Source organism: Hemicordylus capensis, chromosome 4 (assembly GCF_027244095.1).
Source record: "Hemicordylus capensis ecotype Gifberg chromosome 4, rHemCap1.1.pri, whole genome shotgun sequence".
NCBI lineage: Eukaryota > Metazoa > Chordata > Lepidosauria > Squamata > Cordylidae > Hemicordylus > Hemicordylus capensis.
Window position 1 is genome coordinate 64,605,394 of NC_069660.1, and position 16,940 is coordinate 64,622,333.

Consider the following 16,940-nt stretch of genomic DNA (forward strand, 5'->3'; position numbering starts at 1 on the left):
AATTTCCCCATTGTCATGCATGGACCACCATCTGGTTAAGGTTGGACTCACAGTCATACCCCACCTTCGCAGGGGCAAGAGGCCCATGAGAATGGTCCACCCGAGAAGGTTATTGGATCCAGTAGGGTTCCAAGAAGCCTTGGAGGGATATAGTGTTGGCTCTGCAGGTGATCCTGTTGATGCCCTGTTATGTGGTGGAGAATTGGAACAGTAAGGTCACCGGGGCAGTAGACATGATCACACCTAATTGTCCTCTCCGACCCCCTTCAAAATTGGTATATGGAAGAACTATGGGGGCTGAAGCAGCAAAGTAGATGTCTGGAGCACAAATGGAGGAAGACTAGATTCTAATCTGAAAGATTACAAGATAGAGCACATTTGAAGATCTATGCCCCGGCAATATGGGCAGCAGAGAAGAGATTCTTTTCAGCCCGTATTGTGTCCACAGGTTCATGTCCAGCGGAGTTGTTCAGGTTTGCGAGAGGGCTAGTAAGTGTCCTTCCTTCCTCCCTTGAATCAGAACTTGGAACCATCTGGAACCAAAAAACCACCATTTTTTGTGGATAAAATATCTCATATTTGGGCCAACTTGCATTTAGACCCCACAATTATTGCAGTATGTGAATTGGAGGTGTCCAGTGACCTCTTATGTAGTCAGGCTGGATCAGTTCCAGTTCCCCATGAGGATGTGGACAAACTGCTTTAAGCAGTTTGCCGGAAACTGCAGTTGGTCCAGAATGTGATAGCCAGGTTGGTCTCTGGGTCATTTCAGAGAGACCGTATCACTCCTATCTTAAAAGATCTACACTGGTTGCCGATAAGTTTCCGGGCAAAATACAAGGTCTTGGTTATAGCCTATAAAGCCCTAGACAGCTTGGGCCTTGGGTATTTAAGATAAAAAGGATATTCACATGATTGTAGAAAATTGGGCTAGCCTCCACTAGCCCGATTTTCTACAACCGTGTGAACCACCAGGCTCAGCTGTGAGCCCGGTGGTTCCTGAGCAGGTAACCCACTCAAGTAACCCTCCCCTTAAACTAGGTTTGCGGAGCGAGTGCTCTGCAAACCCGTTTTTTTTTTTTTTGCTTGTGAGTTGCTGTGGCACAGCTTCGCAAAGCAGCTACTCATGAGTAGACCCCCAGATGGGAGGCTTAAAAGCAGCCTCCCAGCTCGGGGGTCCTCCAGCATGCCCTGCATGCTTGCGCAGGGCATCCTGGAGCTTCCAGGGGCCGTGCCCCCCCGAACTCCCCAGCCAGCTCCCTGACGGAGCTGGCAGTCGTGTGGGGGGCTGCTGTGGCCACCCAGAGCAGACTGGTTGGTCGTCTGCAGGGAGAGTGAGCTAAGCCCGCTCTCCTCGCTCACCCTCCCCAAGCGGGTCTCTTTGATCGTGAGACCCGCCTCAATGTCTTCTTTGCTATGAACCACACTGCCCATTGAGATCATCAGGAGAGGTTAGTCTGCAATTGCCACTGGCTCTTCTAGTGGCTCCATGGGGACGGGCCTTCTCCATTGCTGCCCCGAGGCTCTGGAACACACTTCCTGCTGAAATAACTTAGAGCCTCCCCACCTCTTACAACTTTTAAAAAGGCAGTCAAGACTCTTTTGTTCACCCAGGTTTTTAATTAGATACTGTTTTAATGGCTTGATGGTTTTTAATAGTTTTAACGTTGTTTTAAATTTTAAATTGTTGTAATGTTTTTACCTTTTTATTTGTTCTTTTTATTGTATTTTTGAAAACCGCCCAGAGACTTGTGTTTTGGGCAGTATACAAATATGTTAGTTAAATACATACATAAAATAACTAATGAAATGAACAAGCTGAAGGCTGCTTTGTGTTTCCTTTAGTCTCCCATTCGTTCTATAGACAGGCTTACTTCTCATAAGTAATAACCTTATGAGATTATTGGACATATATTATGTAATGATTAGCAAAAGCCAACACAGAAAAACAGGTGGAGAATCTAATGATGATGGAACAGATGTGTAGACTAAAGTACTAACTCCACTCTCCAGGAAAAAATAAGCAGCCATCTAGGAGAATCTTGTATGTACATACACAGTTTGTGCATCATACTGATTTTTGCATGCGGTTACTAGCTGCAGAGTTGGCAGCAGAACTGTTACCTTTGTACTATACTTACTGTCCTCTCCTGTTCTACTTTCTATACAGAATGATTGTTTTTAAAAACAGTACAAATAAACATGTTGCCAGCTGCAGCAGCAATTACAGACCATAAATAGTTGCCCATGGCAGATTTCAGATGCAGGCAGAGAACACACCCTAACCTATTTGCTATATCTAAGAAGTGGGAGGGGCTGCAGGTTTTTGTTTTCCCACTCCCTCCTCCTGCACAAACTCCACCCTTCCTTTCCTAGCATTAGCCGTGGAGAGCTGGTCTTGTGGTAGCAAGCATGACTTGCTCCCTTAGCTAAGCAGGATCTGCCCTGATAGCATTTGAATGAGAGACCACATGTGAGCACTGTAAGATATTCCTGTCAGGGGATGGAGCCTCCCTGGGAAGAGCAGAAGGTTCCAAGTTCCCTCCCTGGCTTCTCCAAGATAGGGCTGAGAGAGATTCCTGCCTGAAACCTTGGAGAAGCCACTACTGAGCCAGATAGACCAATGGTCTGACTCAGTATATGGCAGCTTCCTATGTTCCTAGGAAATATCAATTTCACATAGCCCTTAACTACAACTAGCTTTCATCAGATTTACAAATCAATCTCAAACCCTGATTAATATTAGTACAAATCTTAACACACTCTACACCATGGTTCATGCTGGAAAGGGCGTTTTTTATGTGATAGACAAGCAAGTGTATGCACCCATAGCCTACACAGAGTAGCTTAACTTGGTTGAAATATTGAATACAGTATTGTCTCCATTGTGCTGTTAGGTACACAAGGGCCCTCTAAGGCAAAAGCAGAGTGGTACATGTGGCTAAGAAGAATATGGTACGTGAGACAGATCACTATAGGACTGCTCATATGCACAGCCAGAACCTCATCTCTGCAGGGAATTTTCAGAACAGATACTCTGGAACACCAGCCCCTCACACTTCTTAAGAGTAGAATATATGAATACACCAAATATTTATATACAGTGGTCCCTCGACTTACGAACTACTCGACATCCGAAGTTTTCGACTTACGAACGACAAAAATGACCGGAAGTAGTTGCCGGATTAGATGCGGCTTCCTCAACTTACGAATTTTTAGATGCGGTTTCCTCGACTTATGAATGTTTCCAGACCTCCGTGGTGCGCTTTTCGACTTACGAAAATTTCAACCTACGAACGTGCATTCGGAACGGATTAACTTCGCAAGTCGAGGGACCACTGTACTGCTTTTCCACAAGAATTCCCAAAGCGGTTTAGATAGGTATGAAAAAAACCCCATACACCCATGACACCTAGGAGTCTTATTCAAGGTTTATTTACATACTCTCTCCGGTAAACAGGTTTTATTCTCTACACAGACAATATTTCCTTCATTTAGCTGAATAAAAATTGTGTACAATCCACTACAAATAAAACAAAATATTACACCACAGATAATATTTTCCTGAATGTAACAAGCTCAGGCTAAATTCAGCCATAGCATACTGCTTCTTGGCCCCACTGATTTTAATGGGAGGGTTAATGAACTCATTCCCATCAAAAGGAAACGTGACATGGAAGTGTTTCTTGATATTTTGGTTAAGTATAGAAAGCTCTGGTCTGCCTGCTAGAAGATAAACACAGTACTTTGTTTCTTTAGCATTTGTTTACACCGCAAGAGGAAGACAAGAAAATCCAGACGAATCTGAGTGTGTGGTAGAATTTATCAGCTATACTCGTTTCACTTCACTTCAAGAGATATGTGTGGGGCAATGCATTCAGGAAAAATGCATAGTCTTGCAATATCTGGGATGCTGTTAAGACAAATGGCAACATTCAAGGGTTCTAGCAAGAAATCAGCAGTTCAAGTGTATATTTTATTAAGACAGGATAATGCATCACTTCCAGAGGAGATATATTCCACAGCTCTGTACTTAATTCAAGAGGCCAAAGGTGTTTTGGATGGGTAGAAGTGCAGACCAGTTCTATGCAGAAGCAACATTTCAAATCAACAGATTTTTTGTGCAGCTGAACTTACTGTCTTACTCCAAAAGGCTCAATCATCCATATGGCCAGTTAAAAGGTTCCGTATGGCTATGAAAGTTGCCTTCGTCTCAGATTTTCACTTGGCACCCAATTCCAGTTCTCAGAAGGAGAACTCATGGGAGTTGATCACCAACTTGAAAGTGACTGGAGCATAGTTTTACTGCAGAAGTTTAGTGCAATCAAATCAGACCTTGGGACTATTTTTTTCCTTTCAATGCAGTATCTGGATTAATTGTCACTACACTGTAGGGCAAGAATGAGTAGTAGTCTGGCTCAGTAGGGCCAGAATGAGTGTCCATTTTCCTGAAAAATACAACACAATTTTAAAAATGCATATCTATACATTTTCCTTAAGGTCATCAGAACAATTCCTTCTCTTTGTTCAGTTTTCCCTGTCAAAAACAAGAAAAGCAAACACAGACATACATTCTACTCGATAACATGCTACTGTACTGACTTTTTGAACGAATGTTAGTAACATTTACACTGAGGAGGTAGCCACACCGTTGCTTCTCAGGCAGGAAAATCCAATCATGGAAGCTAAAGCAGCAGAAATAATCTATTGAGTGCTAGTGGCTGTTGGACATAAGTAAAACAGACAAAGTTGACAATTGTATGATCCTAGACACAATAGAAATAACTCTGCAAGACAAATTGTCCCAATATAGAAAATATTAACTTCCAATAAGTTCTGCTCAGACTTTTTGTTCTGGAAGCAAAGCTCCACAGGCACTCCTGTGTGCCCGTGTAAAGGAACCATGCAAGTTAGTTCAGAACACAATACACAAGCATTTTCCAGACAGCAAGCACATTTATATGGAAAAAGATGGCCGGCTGCATAAAAGGCACAGAGAAGCCCAGAAAGAAACAGAGGCTTGCTTACACAGACACAAAAAGGCTATAGGGAATCAGAGATAGCATATCTCGGGCTGATTCACCACTTCTTGTTATGACAGGCTCTGAATTTTAGAGCAATGACTAAAATTGCAATCAGTACTAGAACACCAGCAACGGCTCCTTTAAGGGGAAAAAAAAGAATGAAACTATGTGATACACTTTGTTGATTACACTCGTATAGTTTCTTTTCCAACAGAAAAATGCAACGTGGCTAACAAAGAGAAATTTGTTATACAAGTAAGTCAAACAGACCAGTAGAATGGTTTCTCCCTCCCTCCCAAAGAGTGGCTGGGATCCAAGGAGGGAGGGGCCAAATGGCAGCTGGGCCAAGCAAACCAAAAGAAGAGCATCGCTCTATTTAGCAAGGTGAAGCAGTTTAGTTTAGTTTAGTTTAATTACTATCAATGATCAAAGATCAGCAATACAATATAAAACTTTACAGAAAAGTACAGATACAAAAGAATACATAAAATAACAATAGTAATAATCAGAAGGAGAACAAATCCCATTTACATACAAAGTGAAGCAACAAACAGTTTTTCTGTTTAGGAGAAGACTTTCCCAGTCTGTGTATCAATACAGACTGAAATGTATTCACAACAATAGTTTCTAGATGGAGTTAACGCAAGACTTCCAACCAACGCCCAAATCCAAGCCAAGATTTCACTTGTTCTGGAGCCAAAACACTAAAAACCAAATAGATAACCAACTCCAACAAATATCTATGTTGTTAACTTTCACTGGCTTTCCTGTTTCAGATGCAATAACAGATACACATTGCTTTAACAGTGGAGGGAGGCTGTCCCCTCATGCAAAAATAAGCTAATATATGGAGCTTATGAAAATGTTGCCTATTCTGCATTCAGGAGTGAGCGAGGCTGGTGGCGGCCCGTATGCGGTGGCCGCTGTGGCCCCCTGGCCCCACCCTGTGCATCTGATGTCAGATGTGGGGCCTGGCTAGCCATGCCCCCACATCTGACACAGGGGCATGGTCTCCCTTCCAAATGGGGCCATGTGGCCCCGTTTAGAAAGGAGATCAGCCCGTGATGTGTTGGGCAGTGTGGGGTGGTGCTTGGGGTGGTGTGGCCTACCACCTGTTCTCTGGATCCTTGCCCAACTTGGCTACTTCTATTTAGCAGGGAGATTGTTGGAGGTGGCTTAGTTAATATCATAAATGCATCGCTGATGGAGGGTAGAGTGCCTCCTTGTCTGAAGGAGGCAATGGTTAGACCACTCCTTAAGAAGCCTTCCCTGGACCCCTTAGTGTTGGATAGTTACAGGCCACTTTCCAATCTCCATTGGTTGGGCAAGGTGACTGAGAGTAGGGATGTGCACAAAACCAGCTGGCCCAGTTAGGTTTGAGGCCGAACCAGCCTCGAACACAACTGGGCCAGTTTGGTCTGGCACCCCCTCGAACCCTGCCCCCAGTTTGGTTCAGGTTCAGGGGTTCACGAACCAAAAAATTGTTGTTTTTTAAATTTTTTTAACCCTCTACTCCCCTCGGGGGAGTTCCTGGAGGCAGCGGGTGTTTGTGTGGAGGTTCCCCCTTCCCCGCCAGCCTTCTAAATGCCCCCCTTGCCTGGCTTGGGTGCTCTTGGGCCGCAGTTCGGCCTTCACACGGCGACCATATTGGGGGCTGTGCGCCTGCACAATAGGCCTCTGCGTGGCCCGGACATTCACAAACCCCCAAACTTCAGGGGAGATTTGGTCCGGGTCTGGACCGAACCGGGGGGGTTTATTCGGGGGTCAAACCATTGAACCCCTGAACCAAAACTGTGAACTGTGAACTCCTGAATATGTTTGCACATTCCCTAATTGAAAGGGTGGAAGCCAACCAGCTCCAGGCAGTTTTGGAAGAAACTGATTATCTAGACTCATTTCAAACCAGCTTTAGAGCTGGCTATGGGGTTGAGACAGCCTTGGTTGGCCTGATGGATGACCTTTACCGGGGAATCGACAGAGGGAGGATGACTCTGCTGGTTGTTCTGGATCTCTCTGCAGCATTCGATACCATCGACAATGGCATCCTTCTGGATCACCTGGAGGAGTTGGGGATAGGGGGCACTGCTTTGCAGTGGTACCGCTCCTATCTCTTGGGTGCATTTCAGATGGTGGAGCTTGGTGACAGTTGCTCCTCAAAACGGGAGCTGTTATATGGAGTCCCCCATGGCTCCATTCTGTCACCAATGTTTTTCAAAATCTACATGAAACCTCTGGGTGATGTCATCAGGAGATTTGGTGCTGGGTATTATCAGTATGCTGATGACACCCAAATCTACTTCTCCTTTTCATCTGTATCATCAGGAAATGGTGTTCATTCCCTAAATGCCTACCTACAGGCAGTAATGGGCTGGATGAGGGATAACAAATTGAAGCTGAATCCAAGCAGGATGGAGGTGCTCATTGTAGGGGCTCAGAATCTGAGGGGTGAGTTAGATCTCCCTGTGCTCGATTGGGTTACACTCCCCCAGCAGGTGCACAGCTTGGGAGTACTCCTGGACCCAGGCCTCACCCTGGTATCTCAGGTGGAGGCCGTGGCCAGGAGTGCTTTCTATCAGCTCTGGCTGATTTGACAGCTGTGCCCATTCCTCGAAGAGAATGACCTCAAAACAGTGGTGCATCAGCTGGTAACGTCCAGACTTGACTAGTTCAATGCGCTCTATGTGGGGCTGCCTTTGTATGTAGTTGGGAAACTACAGTTAGTTCAAAATGCGGCAGCCAGAGTGGTCTCTGGGGCAACCTGGAGAGATCATATTATGCCTGTCTTGAAACAGTTACACTGGCTGCCAATATGTTTCCGGGCAAAATACAAAGTGCTGGTTATTACCTTTAAAGCCCTGGACGGCTTAGGTCTGAGTTATCTTAGAGAGATTCTTTCTTCTGCATGATCCCCACCATACGTTAAGGTAATATGAGGAGGTCCGTCTCCAGTTACCACTGGTTAGTCTGGTGGAGACTCAGAGGCGGGCCTTCTCTGTAGCTGCTCCTGGACTGTGGAATGCACTCCTGGCAGAAATCTGTAATTTGAGTTCATTACTGTCTTTCAGGAGAGCCCTTACAACCTATCTGTTTGGCTTGGCCTTCTAGGGTTTTTAAACTACTGTAAACTGTTTTAAGTTGTTTTAAATGTTTGCCCTGGTTTTCCAGGGTTTTTAGCTGTTTGAATGTTTAATTGGTTTTATTCTGTTTTTATAGTTTTGATTTTAATGGTTAACTGGTTTTAATTCTGTTTTAATTTTATTCTGTTGTAAACCACCCTGAGCCATTTTGGAAGGGTGGTATATAAGTAGAATGAATGAATGAATGAATGAATGAATGAATAAATAGATTTTTTTTAAACCCCAAAACCTGCTGAAGCATGCAGTGAAGCTCTTGTTGGATTCAGCAGGGCAGGTGTGTTATTATGTATAATACATAAAGATAGATAGATAGATAGATAGATAGATAGATAGATAGATAGATAGATAGATAGATAGAATAAAATGAGTTCCAGGATTAAAGGCAGGGTGAAGGCTGTGGCTCATGCCATAGCAGGAAAAAAAATCCCCTATCATCTATATATCTAAGTATGTTTCCATACAGCCCAAGAATCCTTGTCAAGATATTCAAATATCCTCCAAGTAAGGGTCTTGAGCAGTCAAACCATGGAGTAGGGAGGAAAGGACAGAGGATTAAGAGTTGCACATCACATTCCCATTAGGTATTAGGGTACATTGTGAGTAACTACTTATTCTACAATTACTTACCAACAGAAATTGCAATATAATTGACAGACTCTAAAATGGAATAAGAGAAAAAAGTTAGCTAAAGTTTCACAGGAATGCTAGCAATGATACGTGTGTCTGTCTCTATGCCAAGGTTGCACAACATTGACCCTCCAGCTGTCAATGCACTACAACTCCCATCATCCCAAGTTATAGTGGCCAGTAGTCAGGGATGATGGATGATGAGAGGACCAAAGTAGTGCAGCCTGACACAAGATAGTGACTCCCACTGAAAAATATACAGTACAATTAATAGGGTTGCCATGTCCCCCAGAATTTAGGGTAGCCCCCGGATTTTGGCTCCTCCACCCGGCTGCTAAATTCCAACAGGATGTACATGGATTTCAAATGAGCTGCCCAAATTGCCCAGATTTTACTCTGGAGCTGATAACATGGGAGGGCAGAGAAGGAGGGAAAAGTATACAAATCTGTCAAATAAATGAAATGCAAATTACTTGCCACATAATTTGCATAGTATGCAAATTAGGCCACCCAGATTTGGGAAGCTTGAATTTGGCAACCCTAAGTACAATATATTAAACACCTTAAGTGGCGCAGTGGGAAAATGATTGACTAACAGCCTAGCAGAAGAGAGGAAGAGTTCATCTGCTTCCCATCCAGTGCTGCCTGGGGTGAGGGACCAGGTGGGTGCTGATGGCTTCTTCTGCTGCTACCTGCCTGCTCCTGCTTCCCCTGTGGGGTTGCTGCCTGCTGCCTCTGTGTAACATCTGTAGGGAGTGTGTGCAGGACTGGGACCAGCGCCTGAGTGACTCAGCAGTTCCTGGGGTCACCTGCCCAGCTTTGGGCTTTATAGGAACTCTTCCTGTGGCAGCGGGGTCACCACCGAAGGGGAGACACCAAAGGAAGTTGCCCCTTTGGGGGATAATGGGGGTGAGGGCTAGGCTGTTTGGCTCAAGATCCCTCGTGGGTGTGTAAAGGAGGGTGGGTATTTTAATTGGGCTTCTTTTTGAAATCCTGGGATAGTTGAGTTTTAATGTGTCTGGGTCTGATTATTCCAGTTGTGGTGAGGAATAGAAGTAGTAACGTTGACAGGTCAGCAGGCTGTTGCAGGGGAAGGGAGATCAGAAACTTAATTGCTGTTTCCCCTTCTGGCTGTCTTGCCAGGAATTTGACCATGGAAAGCAATCCCAACCACCCACAGAGCCTTGTCATGTTCCTTTGTAATGCCAGGTCGGCCCAGAATAAGCCTGAAATCATTCATGGTCTGATTCTAGATGAAGGGGCTGATCTGGTGTGTATTACAGAGACTTGATTAGGGGAGGCTGGTGGCCTGGTCTGGTCCCGGCTTATCCCTCCAGGGTACTCTGTTGAGCAGGGGAGGGAACGTGGGCAGGGAGGTGGAGTGGCTGTGGTCTATAAGAACATTCTCCCTTGCCAGGATCCCTGTTGAAGTGTCTGGCCATAATGAATGTGTCTACCTAAGTTTGGGGACCAGGGATAGACTGGGACTTCTGTTGGTGTATCCATCACTCCGCTGAATGGAGGCCCTAACTGAGCTGGCGAACTTGGTCTCGGGCTTGGCGTTGGAGTCCCCCAGGCTTGTGGTGCTCGGAGAATTCAATATTGACTTTAGGACCAATCTGTCTGGAGAGGCTCAGGAGTTCATAGCAGCCATGACAACTATGGGCCTATCCCAAGGGGTCTTGGGACCGACACACGTTGCTGGTCACATGCTTGATCTGGTCTTTCACTCTGAACAGCGTGGTGTTCTGTGGGTGGGGACTCCGGTGATTTCTCCATTGTCATGGATGGACCACTAACTGATTAAGGTTGGACTCAAGACCATGTTCCACTGAGGGCCCATTAGGATGGTACAGCCAAGAAGGTTACTGGATCCAATAGGATTCCAGGAAGCCTTGGAGGGATTTAGTGTTGGCTCTGCTGGTGATCCTGTCAACACTCTGGTGGAGAATTTGAATAATCAACTCACCAGGGCAGTGGACACAATTGCTACTAAGAGTCCTCTTTGACCCACTTCGAAACTGGCCTCTTGGTATACGGAAGAACTATGGGGGCTGAAGCAGCGAGGTAGATCACAAGAGTGCAAGTGGAGAAAGACTTGACTCAAATCCAACAGATTATTTACATAGAGAGAATTTTAAGATTTATGCTCAGGCGATACATGCAGCAAAGAGGCAATTCTTTTCCTCCCGTATTGCATCTGCAAGTTCACATTGTGAGGAGTTATTCAGGGTCATGAGGGGGCTAATGTGTGCCCCTTCCCCCTTGAATCAGTACTTGGAACCAACAATTACTCGCTGTGACCTATTTAGTAAGTTTTTTCTGGACAAAATCTCTCATATTCGGGCTGACTTAGATTCAAACTCCACAAATATTACAGATTCTGATGCTGAGGTGTCCAGCAGCTCCTCTTATGTGATGACCCTGGATCAGTTTCAGTTTGTGACCCATGAGATGTGGACAAGCTGCTTGGAATGTTGCAGCGTAGCACCTGCCCTCTTGATCCTGACCCGACATGGCTTATAATATCTGGCAGGGAGGCTGTGGTAGAGGGCCTGGTAGGGATCATAAATGCTTCTCTGAGAGAGGGCAGGATGCCGCCTTGTCTTAAGGAGGTAATCATTAGACCACGTCTGAAGAAGCCTGCCTTGGATCCTTCAGAGTTAAGCAATTACAGGCCTGTCTCCAATCTTCCATGGCTGGGCAAGGTGACTGAGTAGGTGGTGGCCTCCCAACTCCAGGTGGTCTTGGAGGAAACTGATCATCTAGACCCATTTCAAACTGGCTTTCGAGTGGGCTATGGGGTGGAGACTGCCTTGGTTGGCCTGATGGATGATCTCCAATTGGGAATTGACAGAGGGAGTGTGACTCTGTTGGTCCTTTTGGATCTCTCAGTGGCTTTCGATACTATTGACCATAGTATCCTTCTGGAACGTCGGAGGGGTTTGGGGGTGAGAGGCATTGCTTTCCAGTGGTTCCTCTCCTACCTCACGGGCAGATTCCAGATGGTGTCTCTTGGAGACTGTTGTTCTTCAAAATCTGAACTTTCGTACAGTGTCCCTCAGGCCTCTATATTGTCTCCAATGTTGTTTAACATCTACATGAAACTGTTGGGAGAGATCATAAGGAGATTTGGTGCAGGGTGTAATCAGTATGCTGATGACACCCAAATCAACTTCTCCATGTCAACATCATTGGGAGAAGGCATAACCTCCCTAAATGTTTGCCTGGAGGCAGTAATGGGCTGGATGAGGGATAAGAAACTGAGGTTAAATCCAGATAAGACGGAGGTACTTATCATGCGGGGTCGGAACTCGGGAGATGATTTTGATCTGCCAGTTCTGGATGGAGTCACACTCCCCCAGAAGGAACAGATACGAAGTCCCAGGGTACTTCTGGATCCGAACCTCTCCCTGGTGTCCCAGGTTGAGGCAGTGGCCAGAGGTGCTTTTTATCGGCTTCGTCTTATATGCCAGCTTCATCTGTTTCTTGAGATGAACGACCTCAAAATGGTGTTACATATGCTGGTAACCTCTAGGCTGGATTACTGCAATATGCTGTGTGTGGGGCTGCCTTTGTATGTCGTCCAGAAGCTGCAGCTGGTTCAGAATGTGGTGGTCAGGTTGGTCTCTGGATCATCTAGGAGAGACCATATTACTCCTGTGCTGAAGGAGCTACACTGGCTGCTGATATGCTTCCAGGCAAAATACAAGGTGCTGGTTATTACCCATAAAGCCCTGAACAGCTTAGGCCCTGGGTATTTAAGAGAACGTCATCTTCACCATGAGCCCCACTGCCCATTAAGATCATTTGGAGAGATTTGTCTGAGGTTGCCGCCAAATAGGGTGGCTGCTCCGGAATGAGCCTTCTCTGTTGCTGCCCCTGGACTTTGGAATGAGCTCCCTGTTGAAATAAGAGCCTCCACATCTCTGGAAACTTTTTAAAAGGCACTGAAGACACATTTATCACCCAGGCTTTTAATTAGATTCATAGGCTTAAAAAATTAAATAAACTGGGTTTTAAATGTTTTTATTTGTGAACTGCCCAGAGAAGCAAGTTTTGGGTGGTACAGAAATATTTAAATAAATAAATAAATAAATAAATAAAGAAAGAAAGAAAGAAAGAAAGAAAGAAAGAAAGTAAAATAAAATTAATACAAGCAGAAGGTTGCCAGTTTGAATCCCTGCTAGTATGTTCCGGGGACTATGGGAAACATCTTTATCAGGCAGGAGTGATATAGGGAGATGCTGAAAGGCATCATCTCATACTGCACGGGAGGAGGCTATGGTAAACCCCTCCTGTATTCTACCAAAGAAAACCACAGGGCTTTGTGGGCACCAGGAGTCAAAATCGACTTGATGGCACACTTTACTTTACTTTAAGTACAATATATTACAAAACTTTGAAGTAACCATTGTAAATAACCTGCTTCAAAATCAGACTGAAACCAAGCAATTTGCATGGAATGCTGGAGAGTATAAAGTATGTGGGCAGATTTACTTTTCTTATCCATCCATCTGGAACCAAGGAATGGGTTTCTAACTGTTGAAAAGGAATCACAATAATTTAGATATGCTTCAAGATCTGACAATTTTATGTGACTAAAGTTATTCTTCATATACGTCTTCTGTTACAAAGAAAGCCTGTTTGGGGGCTTCTCTGACCAGTAGCAAACAGGATTGCTAGTCTTGGAACAGTTTCTTGAGTCAAAAAGGGCTTCACTTTCAAAGGGAACTTGGTCTGCAAGTTAAGAAAAATCTCATATATATGGAGGTTTCATTTTGATACTTGCCCTGATCACAGTGAGGTGGAGGTGGGTTCCATGTGCCATCCACTTGGCAGTGGATCTCTCTCGAGCCAGCTAGTACGTGGCCAGCACTGCAGTCAAAAGTCACTCTGTCATTATTTGTGTAGGAGCCAGAACCACCTGCCACTATTCTTCCATTCTCAACTGCAGGAGGTGGACACTGAGCCACTGAAAGAAGATAAAATTTAGTAACCACAGGGAATTTTTAATCTTCTTCCTCCAACTCTAAGCCTAATAATAGAAGGGCATCCCTTAATTTTGTTGTTGCTTTTCTGTTTTACCCAATTTATAAGGGGTAACAACATATAAGGTGTAACAACACACACACACCCAAGTCCTGCTATGCTGCCTCATCGTGGCAGGGGTGGGGTGTTCTTGGGAGGGATGAGCAAAGTACACCAGGAGATATACTTCCAGTAGGGTCACCCAAAGCATGAAAGCCATCCCAGCTGCCCAGCTAAAGCAAGCAGACACCTATATTGGGTAGCAGCAATATAGGAAGGTGCGGGAGGCAGATGATCAATCACTTCAGTGACAACAACAAAGGCATCATCTCATACTGCATGGTAGGGGTGTGCATGGAATTAGCTGGCCCGGTTTGGTTTGAGACCAGACCACACTCGAACCCAACCAGGCCAGTTTGGTCTGGCACACCCTTGGAACCCCACCGCCCCTGGTCCAGTCCGTGGGGTGTTCACGAATGTTTTTGGTTAAAATAATTTTTTTTTAACCTTACTCCCTTTGGGGGAGTTGCTGGAGGCGGTGGGGGAGAGAGTCCATGGAGGTTCCCCCTCTGCCCCGGTTTTCTTTATGCCCCCCTCGGGACAGTTTGGCTGCTCTTCGGCCAGTTTTCAGCCTTCCCTGCTCGGTGCGGCAACTATTTTGGAGGCCGTGCACCTGTGTGATTGGCATCTGCGTGGCCCTGCAGAGGCCACTCACACAGGCACATGGCCTCCAAAATGGCCACTGAGCAGGGAAGGCCGAAAGCTGGCAGAAGAGCTGGGGAGGGGGAACATCCATGGACACCCCCCCCCCGGCCACCTCCAACAACTCCCCAAAAGGGAGTAAGGTTAAAAAAAGAAATTAAACCGAAAACGTTCACAAACCTCCCGAACAGTTGGGGGGTGTTTGGTCCAGGGTTGGACTGAACAGGGGATGGTTCAGTTTGACCCCAGACTGTCGAACCAAACAGGTTTGACCTCGAACTTATCAAACGTCAAATCTGTTCGCACATCCCTACTGCGTGGGAGAAGGCAAAGGTAAACCACTCCTGTATTTTACCAAGAAAACCACATGGATAGACAAAATGGAATGATTATCGATGTAGTGCTGGATGATGGGCCCCTCAGATCGGATGGTACTCAACATGCTACTGAGGATCTTTCAGAGTACCGATGGTGTTTATGACACAGTTAGACTAAAGCCTTTTGGACGTCTAACAGCTGGTGTTGCCTTGCAGGAAAAGAAAATCCGAAGTCGCAAAGATATAATTACAATGCGAATGTGGAACGTAAGAAGCATGAATATGGGAAAGCTTGACACAGTGAACGATGAAATGAATCGACTACAGATTGACATCTTGGACATCAGTGAATTAAAATGGACTGGAATGGGACACTTTCAGTCAGAAAATCATAACGTTTACTACTTGGGACACGAAAACCAAAGGAGAAATGTTGTTGCTTTCATAGTCCAGAAGGATATAGCAATGACAGTACTTGGGTATAATGTGGTCAGTTAGATTTCATGGACAACCCTTTAACATGTCAGTTCTTCAAGTCTATGCCCCAGCAACTGATGCAGAAGAGGAAGTTGATGAGTTTTATGCTCAAGTCCAGTCTGAAATTGACAGAACATGCAAGCAAGATGTAATGCTGGTGGTTGGAGACTGGAATGCCAAAGTTGGAAAAGGTAAGGAGGAAAACACAGCCTGCCTATATGGCCTAGGAAACAGAAACGAAGCAGGAGAATGACTTAGTAGTTTCTGGAACATAGGATACTGCTATATACTGAGTCAGACCATTGGTCTATCTAGCTCAGTATTGTCTTCAACGATCTCTTCATTGCTAACACATTCTTCAAACAACCAAAGCAGCACCTATACACATGGACATCACCAGTTGGAGTACAGAGAAATCAAATTGATTACATTATTGATTGTACTATTATTGATTGCTTATTGATTGTCCCCCTACTAATTGATCAAAGAGGCACCTTTAAAAAGTGGTGATTCTCTTTATTTAGCAGGGGGAAAGCAACTGGCCCTATCCATCCCCAGCACAGCATCCTTCCAGTGGCTGTTGCTGGTGTTTGCCTTATTCTTCTTTTTAGATTGTCAGCACTTTGGGTACAGGGAGCCATTTTTAATTATCGATTTATATCTATGTAAACCGCTTTGGAAACCTTTTGTTGAAAAGTGGTATATAAATATTCTTTGTATTCTTTGTTTTACTGGTGCAAGGAGGTGGAAGAGCGCGGTTATAACAGCAAAGATATGGTCGGGGACTGATTGTGGAACCAATCACAAACTGCTCATGTGCAAGTTCCAAGTCAAGCTAAAGTGGAAAAACAAAGCTATCCAGCTTCCACAATATGATCTTGAGAATGTACCCACCATCTTAAAGAATAACATCAGGAATCACTTTGAAGTTCTGAATCTCAGTGATAGGGAACCAGAGGAACTGTGGAATGAAAACAAAGAAGTTGTTAAGGATGAATGTGAAAAGAGACTGCCAAAGACCAAGAAACAGAAGAAAGCAAAATGGATGTCAGAACAGACGGTGGAAATTGCCCAGAAGAGGAGAGAAGCCAAAGTCAAGAAAGATAAAGATCTCAGGAAGGAACTTTAATAGGGAATTTCAGAAAGCTGTTAGAAGAGACAAGGAGCAATACTACAATGACATCTGTAAAGACCTAGACACGGAAAAACAAGACAAGTTTTCCAAAAGATCTCTGAACTCAGAGGGAGGTTCCAACCTTGCATTGTATGTTAAGGGATGCCAAAGGACAGATAATAACTGATTCAGGGAAGATCAAATAGAGATGGAAGGAGTATGCTGAAAATCTGTACAACAGGGATGTCAACATCCAAGATACCCTAGAAGATATTTCCTACATGCAAGAACCTCTAGTATGGGAAGATGAAGTTAGATCAGGACTCTGGTCATTGCCAAGTCAGAAGGCTACAGGAATTGATGGAATAGCTATAGAAATACAGCAGGCAACAGAAGACAAAACAGTCAAGGCTCTAACCAAACTGTGCCCAGCAAATTTGGAGAACAACACAGTGGCCAACAGACTGGAAGAGGTCAGTCTACATACCCATACCAAAGAAAGGAGACTGAA

General features: G+C 44.8%; 1 protein-coding gene across 2 annotated transcripts in view; it reads right to left on the reverse strand.

Moving 5' to 3' along the window:
- Positions 1-3,409: 3,409 nt before the first annotated feature.
- Positions 3,410-16,940, reverse strand: part of LOC128322002 (complement receptor type 2-like) — a 42,733-nt gene continuing 29,202 nt past the window's right edge. The window contains exons 11-14 of one of the 2 annotated variants that reach the window (XM_053242668.1): positions 13,581-13,763; positions 8,789-8,818; positions 5,084-5,162; positions 3,410-4,448 (exon numbers count right to left, since the gene is read on the reverse strand). In XM_053242668.1, the coding sequence (XP_053098643.1) occupies positions 4,343-4,448; positions 5,084-5,162; positions 8,789-8,818; positions 13,581-13,763 (398 nt within the window). In that variant the 3' untranslated portion in view covers positions 3,410-4,342. The remainder of the gene's footprint in view (positions 4,449-5,083; positions 5,163-8,788; positions 8,819-13,580; positions 13,764-16,940) is intronic. The other variant, XM_053242669.1, reaches the window with a different exon arrangement.